The sequence below is a fragment of the Phalangium opilio genome, unplaced genomic scaffold (genome assembly GCF_054372755.1).
Source record: "Phalangium opilio isolate 3A_F unplaced genomic scaffold, DU_Popi_V2 ptg000013l_1, whole genome shotgun sequence".
Lineage (NCBI taxonomy): Eukaryota > Metazoa > Arthropoda > Arachnida > Opiliones > Phalangiidae > Phalangium > Phalangium opilio.
The window spans coordinates 2,208,778-2,227,791 of record NW_028324148.1 but is presented as its reverse complement, the minus strand read 5'-3'; the positions used below and the strand labels follow the sequence as shown (position 1 = coordinate 2,227,791).

Here is a 19,014-nt window from a genome sequence, read left to right as displayed (position 1 = left end):
TTCGTATCTATGGGATAGTGGTTATCACGTCTGGCTAACACGCGGAAGGTCCCAGGTTCGAGACCCATAAGATACATGTTTTGACCATCGTGATTAGGCATAAAAATAAAAAAGGTCTCTTGGAAAACTCAGTTCTACTACGTATTTATAGTGTAGTGGTTATCACGTCCGCTTTACACGCGGAATGTCCCAGGTTCGAGCCCTGGTAGATACATGTTTTTTCCATCGTGATTGGGCATAAATATAAGCTAGATCTCTCGGAAAACTCAGTATTACTACGTATCTATGGTGTAGTGGTTATCACGTCCGCCTAACACGCGGAATCTCCCAGGTTCGAGCGCTGGTAGATACATATTTTGTCCATCGTGATTGGGCATAAAAAAGCTAGGTCTTTTGGAAATTTCAGCATTACTACGTATCTATGTTGTAGTGGTTAACACGTCCGCTTCACACGCGGAAGGTCCCAGGTGCGAGCCCTGGTGGATACACATTTTGACCATCGATTTAGGACATTAAAAAAAGCTAGGTCTCTTGGAAAACTCAATATTACTAAGTGTCTATGGGATAGTGGTTATCACGTCCGGCTAACACGCGGAAGGTCCAAGGTTCGACGCCCATAAGATACATGTTTTGACCATCGTGATTAGGCATAAAAATATGCTAGGTCTCTTTGAAAACTCAATCTTACTACGTAGCTATAGTGTAGTGGTTATCACGTCCGCTTTACACGCGGAAGGTCCCAGGTTCGAGCCCTGGTAGATAAATGTTTTGTAAATCGTGATTGGGCATAAAAATAAGCTAGATCTCTCGGAAAACTCAGTATTACTACGTATCTGTGGTGTAGTGGTTATCACGTCCGCTTTACACGCGGAAGGTCCCATGTTCGAGCCCTGGTAGATACATGTTTTGTCAATCGTGATTGGGCATAAAAATTAGCTAGATCTCTCGGAAAACTCAGTATTACTACGTATATATGGTGGAGTGGTTATCACGTCCGCCTAACACGTGGAAGGTGCCAGGTTCGAGCCCTGGTAGATACATATTTTGTCCATCGTAATTGGGCATAAAAAAGCTAGGTCTCTTGGAAAACTCAGCATTACTACGTATCTATGGTGTAGTGGTTATCACGTCCGCTTAATATGCGGAAGGTCCCAAGTTCGAGTCCTGGTAGATAAATGTTTTGTCCATCGTGATTGGGCATAAAAAAGCTAGGTCTCTTGGAAATTTCAGCATAACTACGTATCTATGGTGTAGTGGTTATCTCGTCCGCTTCACACGCGGAAGGTCCCAGGTTCGAGCCCTGGTAGATACATATTTTGTCCATCGTGATTGGGCATAAAAAAGCTAGGTCTCTTGGAAAACTCAGTATCACTACGTTTCTGTGGTGTAGTGGTTATCACGTCCGCGTAACACGCGGAAGGTCCCAGGTTCGAGCCCTGGTAGATACATATTTTGTCCATCGTGATTGGGCATAAAAAAGCTAGGTCTCTTGGAAATTTCAACATTACTACGTATCTATGGTGTAGTGGTTATCACGTCCGCTTCACACGCGGAAGGTCCCAGGTTCGAGCCCTGGTAGATACATGTTTTGTCCATCGTGATTGGGCATAAAAATAAGCTAGATCTCTCGGAAAACTCAGTATTTCTACGTATTTATGGTGTAGTGGTTATCACGTCCACCTAACACGCGGAAGGTCCCAGGTTCGAGCCCTGCTAGATACATATTTTGACCATCGTGATAGGACATAAAAAAGCTAGGTCTCTTGGGAAACTCAGTATCACTTCGTATCTATGGGATAGTGGTTATCACGTCTGGCTAACACGCGGAAGGTCCCAGGTTCGAGACCCATAAGATACATGTTTTGACCATCGTGATTAGGCATAAAAATAAAATAGATCTCTTGGAAAACTCAGTTCTACTACGTATCTATGGTGTAGTGGTTATCACGTCCGCCTAACACGCGGAATCTCCCAGGTTCGAGCGCTGGTAGATACATATTTTGTCCATCGTGATTGGGCATAAAAAAGCTAGGTCTTTTGGAAATTTCAGCATTACTACGTATCTATGTTGTAGTGGTTAACACGTCCGCTTCACACGCGGAAGGTCCCAGGTGCGAGCCCTGGTGGATACACATTTTGACCATCGATTTAGGACATTAAAAAAAGCTAGGTCTCTTGGAAAACTCAATATTACTAAGTGTCTATGGGATAGTGGTTATCACGTCCGGCTAACACGCGGAAGGTCCAAGGTTCGACGCCCATAAGATACATGTTTTGACCATCGTGATTAGGCATAAAAATATGCTAGGTCTCTTTGAAAACTCAATTTTACTACGTAGCTATAGTGTAGTGGTTATCACGTCCGCTTTACACGCGGAAGGTCCCAGGTTCGGGCCCTGGTAGATACATGTTTTGTAAATCGTGATTGGGCATAAAAATAAGCTAGATCTCTCGGAAAACTCAGTATTACAACGTATCTGTGGTGTAGTGGTTATCACGTCCGCTTTACACGCGGAAGGTCCCATGTTCGAGCCCTGGTAGATACATGTTTTGTCCATCGTGATTGGGCATAAAAATTAGCTAGATCTGTCGGAAAACTCAGTATTACTACGTATATATGGTGGAGTGGTTATCACGTCCGCCTAACACGTGGAAGGTGCCAGGTTCGAGCCCTGGTAGATACATATTTTGTCCATCGTAATTGGGCATAAAAAAAGCTAGGTCTCTTGGAAAACTCAGCATTACTACGTATCTATGGTGTAGTGGTTATCACGTCCGCTTAATACACGGAAGGTCCCAAGTTCGAGTCCTGGTAGATAAATGTTTTGTCCATCGTGATTGGGCATAAAAAAGCTAGGTCTCTTGGAAATTTCAGCATAACTACGTATCTATGGTGTAGTGGTTATCACGTCCGCTTCACACGCGGAAGGTCCCAGGTTCGAGCCCTGGTAGATACATATTTTGTCCATCGTGATTGGGCATAAAAAAGCTAGGATCTTGGAAAACTCAGTATCACTACGTTTCTATGGTGTAGTGGTTATCACGTCCGCCTAACACGCGGAAGGTCCCAGGTTCGAGCCCTGGTAGATACATATTTTGTCCATCGTGATTGGGCATAAAAAAGCTAGGTCTCTTGGAAATTTCAACATAACTACGTATCTATAGTGTAGTGGTTATCACGTCCGCTTCACACGCGGAAGGTCCCAGGTTCGAGCCCTGGTAGATACATGTTTTGTCCATCGTGATTGGGCATAAAAATAAGCTAGATCTCTCGGAAAACTCAGTATTTCTACGTATCTATGGTGTAGTGGTTATAACGTCCGCGTAACACGCGAAAGGTCCCTGGTTCGAGCCCTGGTAGATACATATTTTGACCATCGTGATAGGACATAAAAAAAGCTAGGTCTCTTGGAAAACTCAGTATCACTTCGTATCTATGGGATAGTGGTTATCACGTCTGGCTAAAACGCGGAAGGTCCCAGGTGCGAGGCCCATAATACACATGTTTTGACCATCGTGATTAGGCATAAAAATAAAATAGGTCTCTTGGAAAACTCAGTTCTACTACGTATATTCTGAGAGAGCGGTCGCTCTCTTAGATAAGACTTCATACTGCTCTTTATGTATAAGGAGGGTTTTTTGTTTGGATGTAGTTTTTTTTGTATTGTATTAACTGTTTTGAAATAATTCCTCAGAACTACAATTTGGGCCCTTAATATGTGGTTAAAATTTCAAAGAGATCCATTAATTAGTTTATTTTACAAAAAATAAAGTTGCTAAGGGTGGTTTTCATTTCCATAAAATTAATCACACCTTTTGATGAAAAACTGGAATTTTTCCCATAGAAATAACATGGGAAATTTTTCGAAAAAAAAATTGTGTCTCGTGCCTTAGAAAAACTATACGTTGGTTAGTTTTGGGAACGGTCTTAAATTAAACTTTAAACTATATTCTAGGATCATTTTTCTTGTTATTAAGAAAAATTAATTTTAAGTATGTTTAATTTAAAATTTTAAAAACTACCCCAATCTGCGATATTTTAGCATTTATACACTGTTTTATTAGTAGATATCAGCGCGACCAATATTGGCCTTTTTTACGTATAGTTGCCTCATAATAATCCGATTGTTTATTCTTAAACCTTTTGGTTGAAATGGCCTATCGATAGTGAGATAAGCCTGCTTTAATAACTCCAGGGAGGAGCTCTTTTCCCCTTTTTCACCCCGTTTGTGGCCGCCATTTTTTTAAGGGGAAAATTTTTTGAGAGTGGGTCCTTTTTCGTTGTCATTTTCATATGTTTTGAGGATTTGCTCATGGATGGATTTTGAATATAATATAAAGTAGGTTGCAAGCTTTAATATAAGCCTAATTTCATAATTTTCCACCTTTTTACTGTCCCACAATCTATTTGTAAACTTGGCACTTTTTTTAAGGCGGTGAAATTGCGCTAAGCCTTTAAAAAAATGTTTATTTCTCGTTGCCCGTTACTTCGCCTTCTCGTATCGTCGTACTTTTAAAGTTTAGACTTTGAAAGTAGTGCTTTGTTTTCTTAAATATTACTTAATTGTATAAAATTTCAATATTATAATTGCGTAAAACGAATTCAATGTTGTTTGTTGATGGGACGCGCCTTGCATTTGAATTTCGTTCCCTCGAAACTACCCCCCGAAGAATTTTTATTTATCACCGTCTTTCGGTCGCTTCAGCCCGAAAACAGCTGTAGTGAGAATTTAGAAATGTTATTTATTAAAAATGTATGCGCTCAGTGTGTTGTTGTGTTTGCATTTTAATGCTTCTAATCGTGGTGCGCGTCGAGGTTTACGAATCCAATGTGTGTTGCGAAATGAAAATCAAGGGTGGATACTATATGATCTATGCTTTAAAAGGAATTTGACGGCGCCATGCAGTCAAGCAAAACGGTATTAGGCCTTGCCAAAACTTGACTGAGCTATAGAGCTATTTCAGTGGGGGAAAAATTTCGTCTGCTACGAAAATTGGGCCTGCCTTTGAGTGTAGGGCGGACATTTTGTGAGGGTTTTCTCTATGGGCAAATAGCATTGGTGACGTAGCCATTACCCCCTCTGAAATAGCTCTATTGCGCCTTGTCATATTATCACCTATCAATGATATAATAAATTCAACCTCGGATATCCTGTGACGAGGAGATTGTTTTGAAGTTACTAATAACACTCGATTTTGGAGGTAGATACTGTCTTGTGACACTTGAAGTAACGATTTAATCTTATAAACAGACTAACATCATGAGCCCATATCGTAAATTAACCGATGTTGATATTAAAGCTTAATTGAAATACCGATACCAATTTTTTTTAAATCAATGAATCTTCAATATCAACATTAACAATTACTTATATTCCATTCAAATTTCTCGCAACACTTCAAATTAACGGATAGAAATGTGCAAATGAAGCTCAAACTGATTAATTGGGAAAATTGCTATATTGTTCACCGTTACCGATCACAGATAGATTTGCGTCCTTCAGTAGTGCTTATTATGCTTGTAAAATGGTAAGTAAAATCTGTGATTAAAGTTTAAAATAGACTTGAGCAAAAAGGGCTTTATAAATATCAACTCGGTTACCGAATATCTAAAATTTGACCAAAATTAAAAAAATATTCTCTTCGTGATTAAAAATCTTGTTTGAAGCAGCAAGCGGCCATCTAATCCTTATTTACCTTATTTTGAATTAAAAAAAAATAGGTTAATACCTCTTTCAGTAGATGATTGATTGATATTTCAGTTTCATTGAGTTTAAAAAAAATTGGTTCCGCCATTGTTTAATTTTCAATATTGACCAATCGACAATCACAAATTTTAATAACTAAATTACAAAAACCGGTTCAAAACCTTATTAGTTTTGAAACGATTAAATTCGAATTTTAAACATATATACTAGGTAATTCCTCGTAGGTAATTAATTTATTGTCTTAGTGAAATTAATGCTGAATTTTATATACACAAAATAAATAATAAATTAACTTCTAAAATTTAAATGTAAAATGAATGCATTATTTCCCAATTAATAAAAGATATCCACCTATTTTCATTCTAATTAATTTCCCACTTAATATTAATTAGTCCTAATAAGCTTAAACTATCAAATTAAGAGGTTTCTTAATTTTACAAAATTATTATAATCTAACATGCAAAAATCCGTGACTTAAAAACATTTTACTTTTATATTAAACGTTGCAAAAGAATTGACCAATAAACACTAACTAAAATTACCTAATGAAAGAGGATAATGAAAGAGGAAGTGACACACATTTGGTTTGGATAAAGGTTTGGCGGGAGATCCAAATGTCGATTTGGATTTGGGTTAGAGAATACGGTTTTAAGCGCCCTGTCCAAATGGAACCGATCCAAACGTTTAGATTTTTAGAGGTTTCTCATATCATCTGTTTCCGAAGTCTGCTTTGTACTATTATTTATGCTATGATTTTATGCTTTATTTATCTTGTAAACATAGGCAACAGTACCGCTAGTTAATCCAGGATCCACTTTTATCATATTATATTAATTATGGTTATTGATAAATGAAGCTTCGTTAGGTGCTAGGCAACTTTACGTAAGTTAACGAACTAACAGTCTTTCAAACTAATTAGATTAGATTATTGTGAGAAAATCAAAGTGAGTTAAAAATCCTAGGTCTCTATAAATATTTCTCTTGAAAGAATTGATGGAGCAAGTTTTATTTTAGCGATAGTTTTCTGAATATTGGATCATGGGCTATTTTCTGAATATTGGATCATGGGCTATTTTCTGAATATTGGATCATGGGATATTTGAAGCCTGTCACCCATTAAAACAAACATTTCCTGCCCTGGCTCTTTCAACATTGGTTTTTGGTAACAATTAAATTTAAAATAAATCATTTGCATAATGCACATTTTAGATTTTTAATTACAGTACTAACGCTTCCCACGAAAAGAATGTATAATTGTCAGCCTTTTCCAACAGTATCATTAGGTGTTTATGAAATTAAAAATAAATAAATCTTTTTGGTTTAATTATCGATGGTTATTACAGAGGCTTGGACTACCTTAATCTGGTCTCTGATGGAGAAAGCTCTGCGTTAGTGTAAACAATAGTTTTTAAACTTTGAATCATGGGATGGTTTAGTTATTATTTAGTGACAATTATTAGGTAACAGTTAAATTTGAAAATTTTTTGCTGTCCATAACTCCGTTTTAAACATTATAATTTCTAATTTTGTAAAATAATTATCTCTTTACGATAAATACAGTTTATTTCCCTAACTTTCAACTTAGGCCCTCGACTATGGGAGCATCTAGTTGTGCTACCCCCAGATATTTTCTTATATCACTCTAAGAAAAATTAATTATGTTAGGAACGAAATGATTAACGCAAGTTGATGAAGAAATTCATTATTATTTAATAGATATTTTTCATAACGGTAATTACATTAATCACCCATTTATGTTAGTATAAATGATTTGTGTTAATATACAACATGTGATTTAGTGGAATAATTATAAAAATTGATGAAGCCAGAGCTAAGGAATTAAAATTGAATAGGCATAGAACAGCGATTAGAGCTCGACTTTATCTCGCCATTGTCAACGTCACTTTATCTTAATCCATAATTGAAAATTATCCACAGATCTTGCGTGTTAAATCGTATTATATCCACAACTTTATTTATAAATAATTGGTTATCCACTGATTTGTGGATAATGGATAGAAAATGTCGAGCTCTAAATGCGATATAGCTAAAATCAATCCCACTGGCTATTTATAATACAATATAACCTTTGTCCTATGTCTACTGTTTTGAAAAAGTACTGATATGATTTATTGTGTTAAAAAATAAAGAGTTGTAAAATCAGGATTGTTAGGCTCCACAGCTTTGTAAATCATTTAAAACACGTTTTATTTTGGAAGTAATTTTATTTGTTAAATTTAAAACATAAAACAAGTTGGGAAAACCAAAATATTACCTCTCCGTGTCGAGAAGACTATCACTACCCCCTTAAACAACCTAAATATGTATCTATCGCTTTTTATTGCTTTGCAACCGCAGGAAGTTTATTTTAAAATAGTAAATTGTTCAAACGTTTTCAATATCTCTAACTTGCATGTGGAAACTACTCTCTCGCTATACTCCAACAATTTTCTTGGTCTGCCAGTATGATTGGTAACATTTCTCCATATCAAAGCCATAGATATAGTAAAACTATAAAGGGTCTAGATCCACTTCCCTGGGTTAGGCTTAACGAAAAAACGCGGTAGTGACAATTAACGAGCAGACAACCACGATTTTCTGGGGGTAGCCGTATAAAACGCCATATGTCGAGTGAAATAGAGGTGAAAATTATTTACTCTCACTTGAAATTTCAATTTGGCCTAACGCGATATTAGAATTTGGCGTAACAGCTATGTTCGAGTATCGCTGAAGGTTATTTAGTCCACGGCTAGGAGTTTTACTAAAAATAACTACTTGAGTCCGATAAATTTCCAGGTGTGTTATTTTTACATACTGACAACACAAAAGGCAAGCCAAGCAGCATAGAAACTACTATTGGAATGGAAAGAAAACTATTCCAGTTAAGCAGCTATGGTTGTCTACACGAGAATACTTTATTTCCTTTCTTAAGACGTCTTAAAACTTTCCTCGAATAATTTAAGGTTATTTAACATAAGGGTTACATTTTTATATAGGCCTACTGCTCAGTGTTTACCTCAGTAATTAAGACGTCCATTTTCAACTCAAACATTTTATTTAAGCGCTGACTTCCCTAAACCTAACAATAACATCGTGAATCATATCCCCTGTGATATCACTATATGTTGGCATTTTCACGAAATTTCTAGGATTCACCAACCTTGGTAATCCAACTTTATCCGTGAAGTGCCCGCATCTGTGTATCACAGCTGGATTCTGAAACATCAAACTTAGCGACGAAGTATTTAATATTTTCCAATGTAGAGTATCACATTCCGTGTGATATCACCCTATATAGGTAATTCCACGGAAGTTCTAGGATTCACCAACCTTGGAAATCCAACTTTATCCGTGTAAAACCCACATCTGTGAATCACACCTAATATAGAGTATCATATCCCGTATGATAACACCACTTGTAGGTTATTCCCACGGAAGTTCTAGGATTCACCAACCTTGGAAATCCAACTTTATCCGTGAAAAGCCTTGCATCTGTGTCTCACACCTGGGATATGAACCCCCGAACTCTACATAACATTTGTCATTTCTTTTATACAGTATATCATATTTAAATGTCCCCTTTCTCTAACTTACATTACAACGAACAACAAGTAAATCTGCTTAAAAGTTAATTTGAATCAAAAAAACCCACTTGTACGTGGGAAAAAAGATTCTGGGAAAACCCACATGGGGAAAAAACCATTAACATATATCAACATTTAACATTGTCATAATTGTTTTCAATACACAACGTCGTATTAAAAGATTGCGATGCTTTTTCGAAATGAAAGGCTCAGTAGACTTTAACGATTGTCCAGAGAATGAAAGATGTCTCCAGAATTTCACGTATGTGGAGAGATTGATAAACGTAATGCTTCATTAGGCTTTCAAACGTTAAGAACAAACCTTGTAAAGAATGGAGTTTATTAATTGAGAAACAGGTTTTCAATGACACCATTTACCCGTTCTAAGAATGGATGCACTAACGCACATCTTCACCAACTCGGGAGTTTTGTCTACAATTAAAGGTTTAGATATTTTTCACCAATTTCTAGCTTGAAAAACAAAATGGATATAAAGATAGACATTAAGCGAAAAAGAATTCACCTACATGGTTAAGCATAATTGAAATTTACCTTGAAAACCAAAATCGTAATCGATTTGGTTAGCTATGTCATTTAACTACGAGAGAGGGGATGACTAACGACCCTTCAGTAGGATCAGTACATTTCCTATATGCTCCCGTCGCTAGAACGAATCAGGATTACATATATTGGAAGTAGAACCGAAAACTGAACATCCGTGAATGGTAAGCGAACTGTAGATAATGCAATTAGTGAAAAGCCATGATACATTATGTAATCTTACCCCAACAATTTTCAAATACTTGCTTACGATCATTTTTTACGGTGCGATTCCTTGCGTCACAGAGAACTAAAATGTAATTCATCATTTCGATCCTTTTCTACAATGGTAATAAATCCTGTAAACTCTGTCAAATGTGATACCACTTTAATTACCAATTGCCTTTCGGTGGTAATACTAGCAATTCTGCCTCTCTCTCTACAATAGTGATAGATCTTATAAACTGCATGAGTCAAACGTGATTTTACCTTATACTTGCCAATTGTCTATTAAAGGTAACACTGCCAACTCTCTCTCTCTCTCTCTCTCTCTCTGCTTCATATAACATTTTGAGAAACCCTTTCGGGTCATAAGTTTTTCTCTCTTAATGGTGCAAATACCATTTTGAGAAACCCTTTCGGGTCATGTGTTTTTCTCTCTTAATGGTGCAAATACCATTTTGAGAAACCCTTTCGGGTCATGTGTTTTTCTCTCTTAATGGTGCAAATACCATTTTGAGCAACCCTTTCGGGTTATAAGTTTTCAATTTCATACGTTTTCAATTTCATACGTTTTCAATTTCATACGTTTTCACTTTCTTTCATTATGGGACGCCACAATTTCTGATAATCACACATATCAGAAAACAACACTTACAACTTTACAAAGCTCCTAGAGCTAGGATATCTATCAACCAATCATTACGGCTGATAATACAAGGCCTCTAGGACCAGGACTTCCTACCCTTTCGGGTAATTATACAAGGCCTCTAGGACCAGGACTTCCTACCCTTTCGGGTAATTATACAAGGCCTCTAGGACCAGGACTTCCTACCCTTTCGGGTAATTATACAAGGTCTCTAGGACCAGGACATTTTCACTTTCTTTCATTATAGGACTTCCACCGACAATTTAGGCTTAATATAAGACGCCACAATTTCTGATAATCACACATATCAGAAAACAACACTTACAACTTTACAAAGCTCCTAGAGCTAGGGTTTCTATCAACCAATCATTACGACTGATAATACAAGGCCTCTAGGACCAGGACTTCCTACCCTTTCGGGTAATTATACAAGGCCTCTAGGACCAGGACTTCCTACCCTTTCGGGTAATTATACAAGGCCTCTAGGACCAGGACTTCCTACCCTTTCGGGTAATTATACAAAGCTTCTAGGGTTAGGACTTTCACCAACAGCTACAGTTTATTATACGACGCCATAACATTTTTAATAAACACACATATCAGAAAACAACATATCAGTTGACTTTACAGGGCTTTCTCAGATGAAACTGTCACCAAAACTATTCCCTTTTAAAAAAACATATACCTTTATGATATGAATAGTACGTCTCTCTGTAACATGCTTTGTATCTCTCACGGAAAAGCTTGTTTCCGAACGCTAAATCTAACTGGCAATGATAGTCAGTTGATACTTTCTCTTCAAGACCAGGCATAAGAATCATATCAAACGAATCAAAGAACATTTTCAATGCGGTTTTGCTTTTAAAAAAATTTATGTTAAAATCTCCCACACAAACTGTCGGAATAGAGGCATCATATCTAATATCGAATAATGGATTAAAATCCTCAAAAACTGATCTCAAACTCGCTCCAGGCGATTTGTACAACAAAACAACAGTCATCGGTTCATTTTCAATGGAAACATCCAACCAGCAACGTTCCACATGCGAATTTCTGAAAGGTCTATCGGTTCGTAAAACCCTATTATCCAAATCGTTAACTACATTTTCTGGTGTATCTTTTAAATAAATAGAAGAACCAAATGCAATTCTACGTGCCGTTCTTGGCAGATAAATACCACCCACTTCCCTAAAGGATGGCACTTGAAACTCATCATTTTCTTTCTTCCACGTTTCAACAAAGCATAATAACTGGGCATTTCTTATAACGGTGTCTGCTAAAATATCTTCCAAATGTGCGTTTAAGGACTGCACATTGTGAACATAAATATAAACCGGTTCGTTCAAGAACGGTAACGCAATACTCTTCGTATCTCGTAATCTTTTAAGTTCCAATTCAACTTGTTTGTTTTTAGGCGCATTTGGAACTTGAAATTTACCCTCAATATACAAACCAGAGGCGTTTCTCGCTCTACTACAAGCAACGTATAAATGAGCTCTCTCTAATTTCTTTCTTTGATTACAATGCACTACTACAGACGAATACGTATCACCTTGACTCTTGTGTATCGTAATAGCCTCAGAAATGACCAAAGGAAACTGTTTCCTAGAGACCGAAACATTATTTTGCCTCCATTTTCTACTGAATGCCTTAGTAACTTTCTCGACAGGAGTCCAAATCCTGTTAAAGTTATTCTGCTCGTATAACCCATGACTCTTTTGTCTCAACAACTTTCCAACATTAGCATCAGCAAACTCAATCCATACCCTAAACGGAATTTGCTCACCCAGTCTATTTTTGCCGTACTCTATTTTTCTTAACCAACCTGTTGCCCCATTTGTAAGTCCGTCAGATGTATCAACATTGTTAGTCATCATGTATCTGGCGCCACATGCGAGCGTTAATTCTTTAGGCAGACCATACGTATCAGACGTTGCCAACGTTTGAACTTGAGAAAGAATGTTATTTCTAACTACGCTAGTAAGATCACCATTTACAACATCTACTGAAACGGAAATAGACTTTTCCGTATTCATGTTTAAAAGCATCTCTTCGTTAAATTGGTTGACTTCAACGTTAGTAGGGAAAAGATGTATCGCTTCTTTTGGCGGTACACGCTCTCTATTCACTTCTAAACTTACAAAAAAGTCAATATCATCCTGATTCATACTTCCCACAGCCATTCTGTTCAAAGCTTCCGCAAATCTTTTGTCATCTTTTTGCCTCATAATTTCTTCAAGCTCTGCAAACTGGAATTCTTCCCATATTGGGTTACCAATTAACGCCGCATAGGGATTGTCAGTATCACTTTGACCTTGAAAAGCGAAATGATCGCGCACTGGTCTAAGTTGGTTAAAATCTCCAACTAACAGTACAGATACACCACCGAAATAATCTGGACAACCCATTATCTCTTGCAATCTCGCGTTAACTCGGTTAAAAACCTTGGCTCCAACCATTGATATTTCGTCAATAATTACCAATTTCACTTGACCATACATCAATCTACAATTGTGAAGAGTTTCACTTTCTAGCCTGGAAATATTCCCGGCAAATTGACTAACCGGTAGACAAAAGGTACTATGCAAAGTAGCGCCACCTATATTAAAGGCAGCCTTGCCCGTAGGTGCGCAACGCAAAACTTTAACTTCCGAGGGATTAGACCCTGGCTGCTTATTGTAAAATCTAGTAACAGCTTCAAATATGGCACTTATCAAAACGCTTTTTCCAACACCAGCGCCACCGGTAACAAATAGCCGTAAAGGCGTTTCCTTGCATTTTAAATGATGCAGAACTTCATAAAATATTTCTTTCTGTTTCACATTCAGCATTCTAACAAGTACATTGTACTCAGAATCATTGACTAACGTCACTGACGGAGCAATAGTTCTTTCCGCATTACCATCAAGAATATCACGGGTAATATTTCCTATAGACTCCTGAACCGTATTAATTAGAAATTCAGAATCTTCGACAATTAAAGATCTATCTATTTCATTTCGATGTTCCAATTCAGGCTGAATATTAGTAAGATCAGCTTCAATAGCTTCACTTTCGAAATCTCGGACAGCCTGTTCAATGGCCGCTTCGTCAATTTCGTTATTAAATTCTTTTCTACATTCCTTTATAATCTCAAGTTTAAGTTCATACTCTGATTTCAGATCCTTTGTCAAAATGTCCCTACTCTCATCGCGCCAAGGCGAGAACAACATTATTTGCTCACGATAATACTGTTCGGGTTCTTTCACTAAATTGAATCTCCGATAACGCATAATTTTAGAATGACCACGTTTTCTAATAAAACCTGAATCATTTTTCAGTTTCAACCATTTACCACATTCAACTTCAAGGTTTTCACTGTCATCAATATGACTTTGGGTTTTCGCAACTCTACGACTTTTGGAAAACTCGTACCACGTCGCAAATTGAGCTAACGTTACTGCCTCTAAATCATTTGGCCTTTGAACATAATGGTCCAACATTCCAGAAGCGAAAACGTCCATACTATCTTCTGACAACTGTTCAAGCTCACTTTTGCTTTTGAGAATATGGACTCGATTTTCGGGCAAATTTGTATTCACGTATATACAGGCCCGACTGCATCTAGAGACTGGAATTTGTAAAACACTATATGCCGCTTCTTGCGCGCTTACCTCGTGCGCATTCAAAAACTGATTTGCTATCACTTTCAACTTTTGCTTTACCGTACATTTATCTGACTGTGCTCGTTTAGCAGCTTCACGCAAAAGCATTGACATGCCACGCTGAGATTTTCCTATATAAGACACAATATACATAACCAGAGCGTAAGGATCAAGTACAAACTGAATGTCCATATTCGCTTGCCAAAGGCGCAAAGTGCACGGGTTGTACGGATTAACCCTAGTATCTTTAGGGTGTCTTTTCAATAAAACAACTTTCTTTTTTATGTCATACGTAACGGCCTTAATATATTCCTCTTCACTCATTCGCAACTTTGCCAACAACTCCTCGAAACTATCTACCCAAAATTCCTTTTCTTTCGATTGCAAAAGTTCATTCAATTTTTTGGAATTCCTCTTACATTTCAGTTCTTCGTCAAGAGTACCGGGTTCTCTTAAACTCGGATCATAAACAATAGTTCTAGGCATGGGAGGAAATGGAATTCCAAAACGACAAACTGAACTGTTATTTACCTTTTTCTTACACGTTGTCGTGTGCTTGTGCATTTGCAAAGACGTTAATAAATCCCCATTATCATCGTTCAATTTACCAGCGCAAGAAATAGCTTTATCAATAAAGTCCTCTACCTCTTTAACATTCGACAAATCATCTTTGATCTTAGGCGCATCTTTAATCCATATCAACCCATGTTGATGAGGAGACCCCCTTTGCTGTATTTCAACTCTAAAGTAATAATCTTCAATAACACCAAAGGGACCTAGTTTTTGCAAAGTTTTAAGCAGAGCCCGAAAACGGTGGTCAAAATATCTAGCACAAGTAACAGGATCATTCTGAATCAACTTGGCCTTTTCCGAAAAACTTAAATTCCTAATTTCATTGTCCGCTAAGCGTTCTTGACCTGAGGTCACTCTCAGTATGTTCAAAAGCTCAGGCCATTTGCCTTCCGCAGCTGAAAACGTTATAAAAAAGGTAGCCGTACCAAGCTGCCTAATCATAGCCATTAACTCTTTCTGCCTATGCTGCCAATATGAAGGCGAGGACTGCAAATTTTCTAATACTCTAAAACCATCATCCTGCTTAACAATTGAATCGAGCGCACCAGCAGACGATAAAAACCCAGCAGTGTAATTAGAGCCATCTTTTCTCTTGGTTTTTCTCATACACACTTGTATAGATTCACTAACTTTCATTGTTTCCAACTTAACAAAAGCGTAAAACAATTTTGAGACATTCTTGGCACAACGTCGATCAACATTACGAAGCTCCCACTTGGCAATATCCCCAAACCTACCTTTAACCTTAAGGTTTCTCTTCTGACCGACATAAATACTGGGGAATGACAATTCCTCAGCGTCCTCGTCATAGAGCAAAGACATTGGCGTTTGACCTTCACCAGGAGCAAACTTAACATGCATGGTGTTAGTCGGAAGGAAATCGGACAATGACACTAACAACGTGTCTTGATTCCCAACTGGTAATAAATTAACTTCGTTAGCTTCATTGACTTCATTCCACATATCATCGCTATCATTTTCGTTCGCTAAATTCACTGACCCAACTCGGTTTTCCCTTAATATATCATCTTGATTTAACTGACGGTCATTTTCGTCAACAATAAATTCAAGTTCTTCTGGAATTGGATCCAATATATCGATTCTTACAGATATTCCATGCTTAATATACAACGGTGTTTTCACCAAAACCTTAAGAGCTTCGTGCATTTTTTTAGGCCTAACAGTTTCATACAAATATGGTGTGTTATATTGCATTCTCCTCATAAACTCAATTTGAACAGTATCTGTTTCACTAGGTAACCGTGGTAACACTGACACTGTAGACTCTACATTTATAGGAACGTTGACCACGTTTCCCTTAATCCCCCTTTGTTGATCACAACCCAACCTTCTTATTTGCATAAAAGGTATTCGTGGTGAAATCATCCTTTCCTCCAAATTAGACAAATTAGCTAGTTCTGACGGAACTTCAGGAAATTCAAATCCATTTTCTCTGGAAAACTTGGGGATTTCTTTCTTCTTGACAGCTTTATTACAAGCACTACATAAAAATACTTTGTCACCCAATTCACGACCGTGAATCCCAGGAACTGCCAAAAACACTCTAGACTGAACTAAGCTACCCGATGCTTTAAAAAAAAGATTTGAACACCCTTCACATGGCCACGTTGGACCTTCTTTTATGCTTTCAAAATACGTCTGCTCTATAAACACAGGATCTGTTCTTCTTTCTGCCACAGACAATTTATTCCTAGAACGTTCAGGGTTCCTAAACTCCACATTTGCACGACTAGCAGCCATACTCAACTGATTTCTAACACGTTCAGCTTCAACGTACCCTGCATCTTGGCGTTTACTAGCCATACCCAACTGATTTCTAACACGTTCAGCTTCAACGTACCCTGCATCTTGGCGTTTACTAGCCATACCCAACTGATTTCTAACACGTTCAGCTTCAACGTACCCTGCATCTTGGCGTTTACTAGCCATACCCAACTGATTTCTAACACGTTCAGCTTCAACGTACCCTGCATCTTGGCGTTTACTAGCCATACCCAACTGATTTCTAACACGTTCAGCTTCAACGTACTCTGCATCTTGGCGTTTGCTAGCCATACCCAACTGATTTCTAACACGTTCAGCTTCAACGTACTCTGCATCTTGGCGTTTACTAGCCTTGCTCAACTGATTTCTAACACGTTCAGCTTCAACGTACTTTGCATCTTGGCGTTTACTAACCTTACTCAACTGATTTCTAACACGTTCAGCTTCAACGTACTCAGCATCTTGGCGTTTACTAGCCTTACTCAACTGATTTCTAACACGTTCAGCTTCAACGTACTCTGCATCTTGGCGTTTACTAGCCATGCCCAACTGATTTCTAACACGTTCAGCTTCAACGTACTCTGCATCTTGGCGTTTACTAGCCTTACTCAACTGATTTCTAACACGTTCAGCTTCAACGTACTCTGCATCTTGGCGTTTACTAGCCTTACTCAACTGATTTCTAACACGTTCAGCTTCAACGTACTCTGCATCTTGGCGTTTATTAGCCTTACTCAACTGGTCCATTACTCGTTCGCTTGCTCTATACCACTCATCAAACCTTTTAACTCTCTTGGTAAGTATGCCAACCTGATTTTCCCTTTCACGATAAACCTCATTCTCCCGCTTTTTCGCCATTGATCGCGCCTCCTTCATTCTATACTCTTCATTCTGTCTCAAAATTCTCATTCTCTCTAACGGATAAACATTACCATGAGACGTAGAAGGTAATTGTTCATCGTTCGCTACCATTACAGATCTATCTGAAATATTACTAACTAAATTCATCGCTTCGTCGGCAGTAATTAACGCTACGTTTTCAGCAACTACACTTGTACTTCCGTCTAATACATTATCCTTCATTCTACTGTGGCCAACTGGCGGCGCAATAGAACCAACAAACAAATTAGGACTAGAAATACTAGAAACCGTACCTTCAACCTTACTACCATCGTGGCCAACTGACGGCGCAATAGAAGTAATGGGCAAACTAGTACTAGGACTAGACTTACTAGAACTTGTACATTCAACCTTAGCTTTTTTCTGAGCTGCTAAAACTCTCCTCCTTTCATTTTCTCTCTTCTTAAACTCAGGGTCTGATCTTTTTAACCTCATCCTTTCCCGCTCTATGGTTGTCTACACGAGAATACTTTATTTCCTTTCTTAAGACGTCTTAAAACTTTCCTCGAATAATTTAAGGTTATTTAACATAAGGGTTACATTTTTATATAGGCCTACTGCTCAGTGTTTACCTCAGTAATTAAGACGTCCATTTTCAACTCAAACATTTTATTTAAGCGCTGACTTCCCTAAACCTAACAATAACATCGTGAATCATATCCCCTGTGATATCACTATATGTTGGCATTTTCACGAAATTTCTAGGATTCACCAACCTTGGTAATCCAACTTTATCCGTGAAGTGCCCGCATCTGTGTATCACAGCTGGATTCTGAAACATCAAACTTAGCGACGAAGTATTTAATATTTTCCAATGTAGAGTATCACATTCCGTGTGATATCACCCTATATAGGTAATTCCACGGAAGTTCTAGGATTCACCAACCTTGGAAATCCAACTTTATCCGTGTAAAACCCACATCTGTGAATCACACCTAATATAGAGTATCATATCCCGTATGATAACACCACTTGTAGGTTATTCCCACGGAAGTTCTAGGATTCACCAACCTTGGAAATCCAACTTTATCCGTGAAAAGCCTGCATCTGTGTCTCACACCTGGGATATGAACCCCCGAACTCTACATAACATTTGTCATTTCTTTTATACAGTATATCATATTTAAATGTCCCCTTTCTCTAACTTACATTACAACGAACAACAAGTAAATCTGCTTAAAAGTTAATTTGAATCAAAAAAACCCACTTGTACGTGGGAAAAAAGATTCTGGGAAAACCCACATGGGGAAAAAACCATTAACATATATCAACATTTAACATTGTCATAATTGTTTTCAATACACAACGTCGTATTAAAAGATTGCGATGCTTTTTCGAAATGAAAGGCTCAGTAGACTTTAACGATTGTCCAGAGAATGAAAGATGTCTCCAGAATTTCACGTATGTGGAGA

At 37.6% G+C, this 19,014-nt stretch overlaps 1 protein-coding gene and 10 non-coding genes across 11 annotated transcripts; 10 read left to right on the top strand and 1 right to left on the bottom strand.

The window, feature by feature from the left end:
* The first annotated feature begins 141 nt into the window (after positions 1-141).
* TRNAV-UAC (transfer RNA valine (anticodon UAC)) lies at positions 142-214 on the top strand. The gene has a single exon. It is a non-coding gene; the product is annotated as a tRNA-Val (tRNA).
* A 201-nt stretch (positions 215-415) lies between these two features.
* Positions 416-488, top strand: TRNAV-CAC (transfer RNA valine (anticodon CAC)). Its single transcript has one exon. It is a non-coding gene; the product is annotated as a tRNA-Val (tRNA).
* A 615-nt stretch (positions 489-1,103) lies between these two features.
* TRNAI-AAU (transfer RNA isoleucine (anticodon AAU)) lies at positions 1,104-1,176 on the top strand. Its single transcript has one exon. It is a non-coding gene; the product is annotated as a tRNA-Ile (tRNA).
* Positions 1,177-1,239: 63 nt separating this feature from the next.
* On the top strand, positions 1,240-1,312 carry TRNAV-CAC (transfer RNA valine (anticodon CAC)). The gene has a single exon. It is a non-coding gene; the product is annotated as a tRNA-Val (tRNA).
* A 199-nt stretch (positions 1,313-1,511) lies between these two features.
* Positions 1,512-1,584, top strand: TRNAV-CAC (transfer RNA valine (anticodon CAC)). Its single transcript has one exon. It is a non-coding gene; the product is annotated as a tRNA-Val (tRNA).
* A 475-nt stretch (positions 1,585-2,059) lies between these two features.
* On the top strand, positions 2,060-2,132 carry TRNAV-CAC (transfer RNA valine (anticodon CAC)). The gene has a single exon. It is a non-coding gene; the product is annotated as a tRNA-Val (tRNA).
* A 616-nt stretch (positions 2,133-2,748) lies between these two features.
* On the top strand, positions 2,749-2,821 carry TRNAI-AAU (transfer RNA isoleucine (anticodon AAU)). Its single transcript has one exon. It is a non-coding gene; the product is annotated as a tRNA-Ile (tRNA).
* Positions 2,822-2,884: 63 nt separating this feature from the next.
* Positions 2,885-2,957, top strand: TRNAV-CAC (transfer RNA valine (anticodon CAC)). The gene has a single exon. It is a non-coding gene; the product is annotated as a tRNA-Val (tRNA).
* A 62-nt stretch (positions 2,958-3,019) lies between these two features.
* On the top strand, positions 3,020-3,092 carry TRNAV-AAC (transfer RNA valine (anticodon AAC)). The gene has a single exon. It is a non-coding gene; the product is annotated as a tRNA-Val (tRNA).
* A 63-nt stretch (positions 3,093-3,155) lies between these two features.
* On the top strand, positions 3,156-3,228 carry TRNAV-CAC (transfer RNA valine (anticodon CAC)). The gene has a single exon. It is a non-coding gene; the product is annotated as a tRNA-Val (tRNA).
* An 8,059-nt stretch (positions 3,229-11,287) lies between these two features.
* On the bottom strand, positions 11,288-17,785 carry LOC149706976 (uncharacterized). The gene is made up of 3 exons (XM_089865029.1): positions 17,635-17,785; positions 12,526-15,030; positions 11,288-12,467 (listed from the first exon to the last, which is right to left on the bottom strand). Exons 1-3 carry the CDS (start codon positions 17,783-17,785, stop codon positions 12,424-12,426), a joined length of 2,700 nt encoding a protein of 899 aa, XP_089721155.1. The 3' UTR covers positions 11,288-12,423.
* Positions 17,786-19,014: the final 1,229 nt, after the last annotated feature.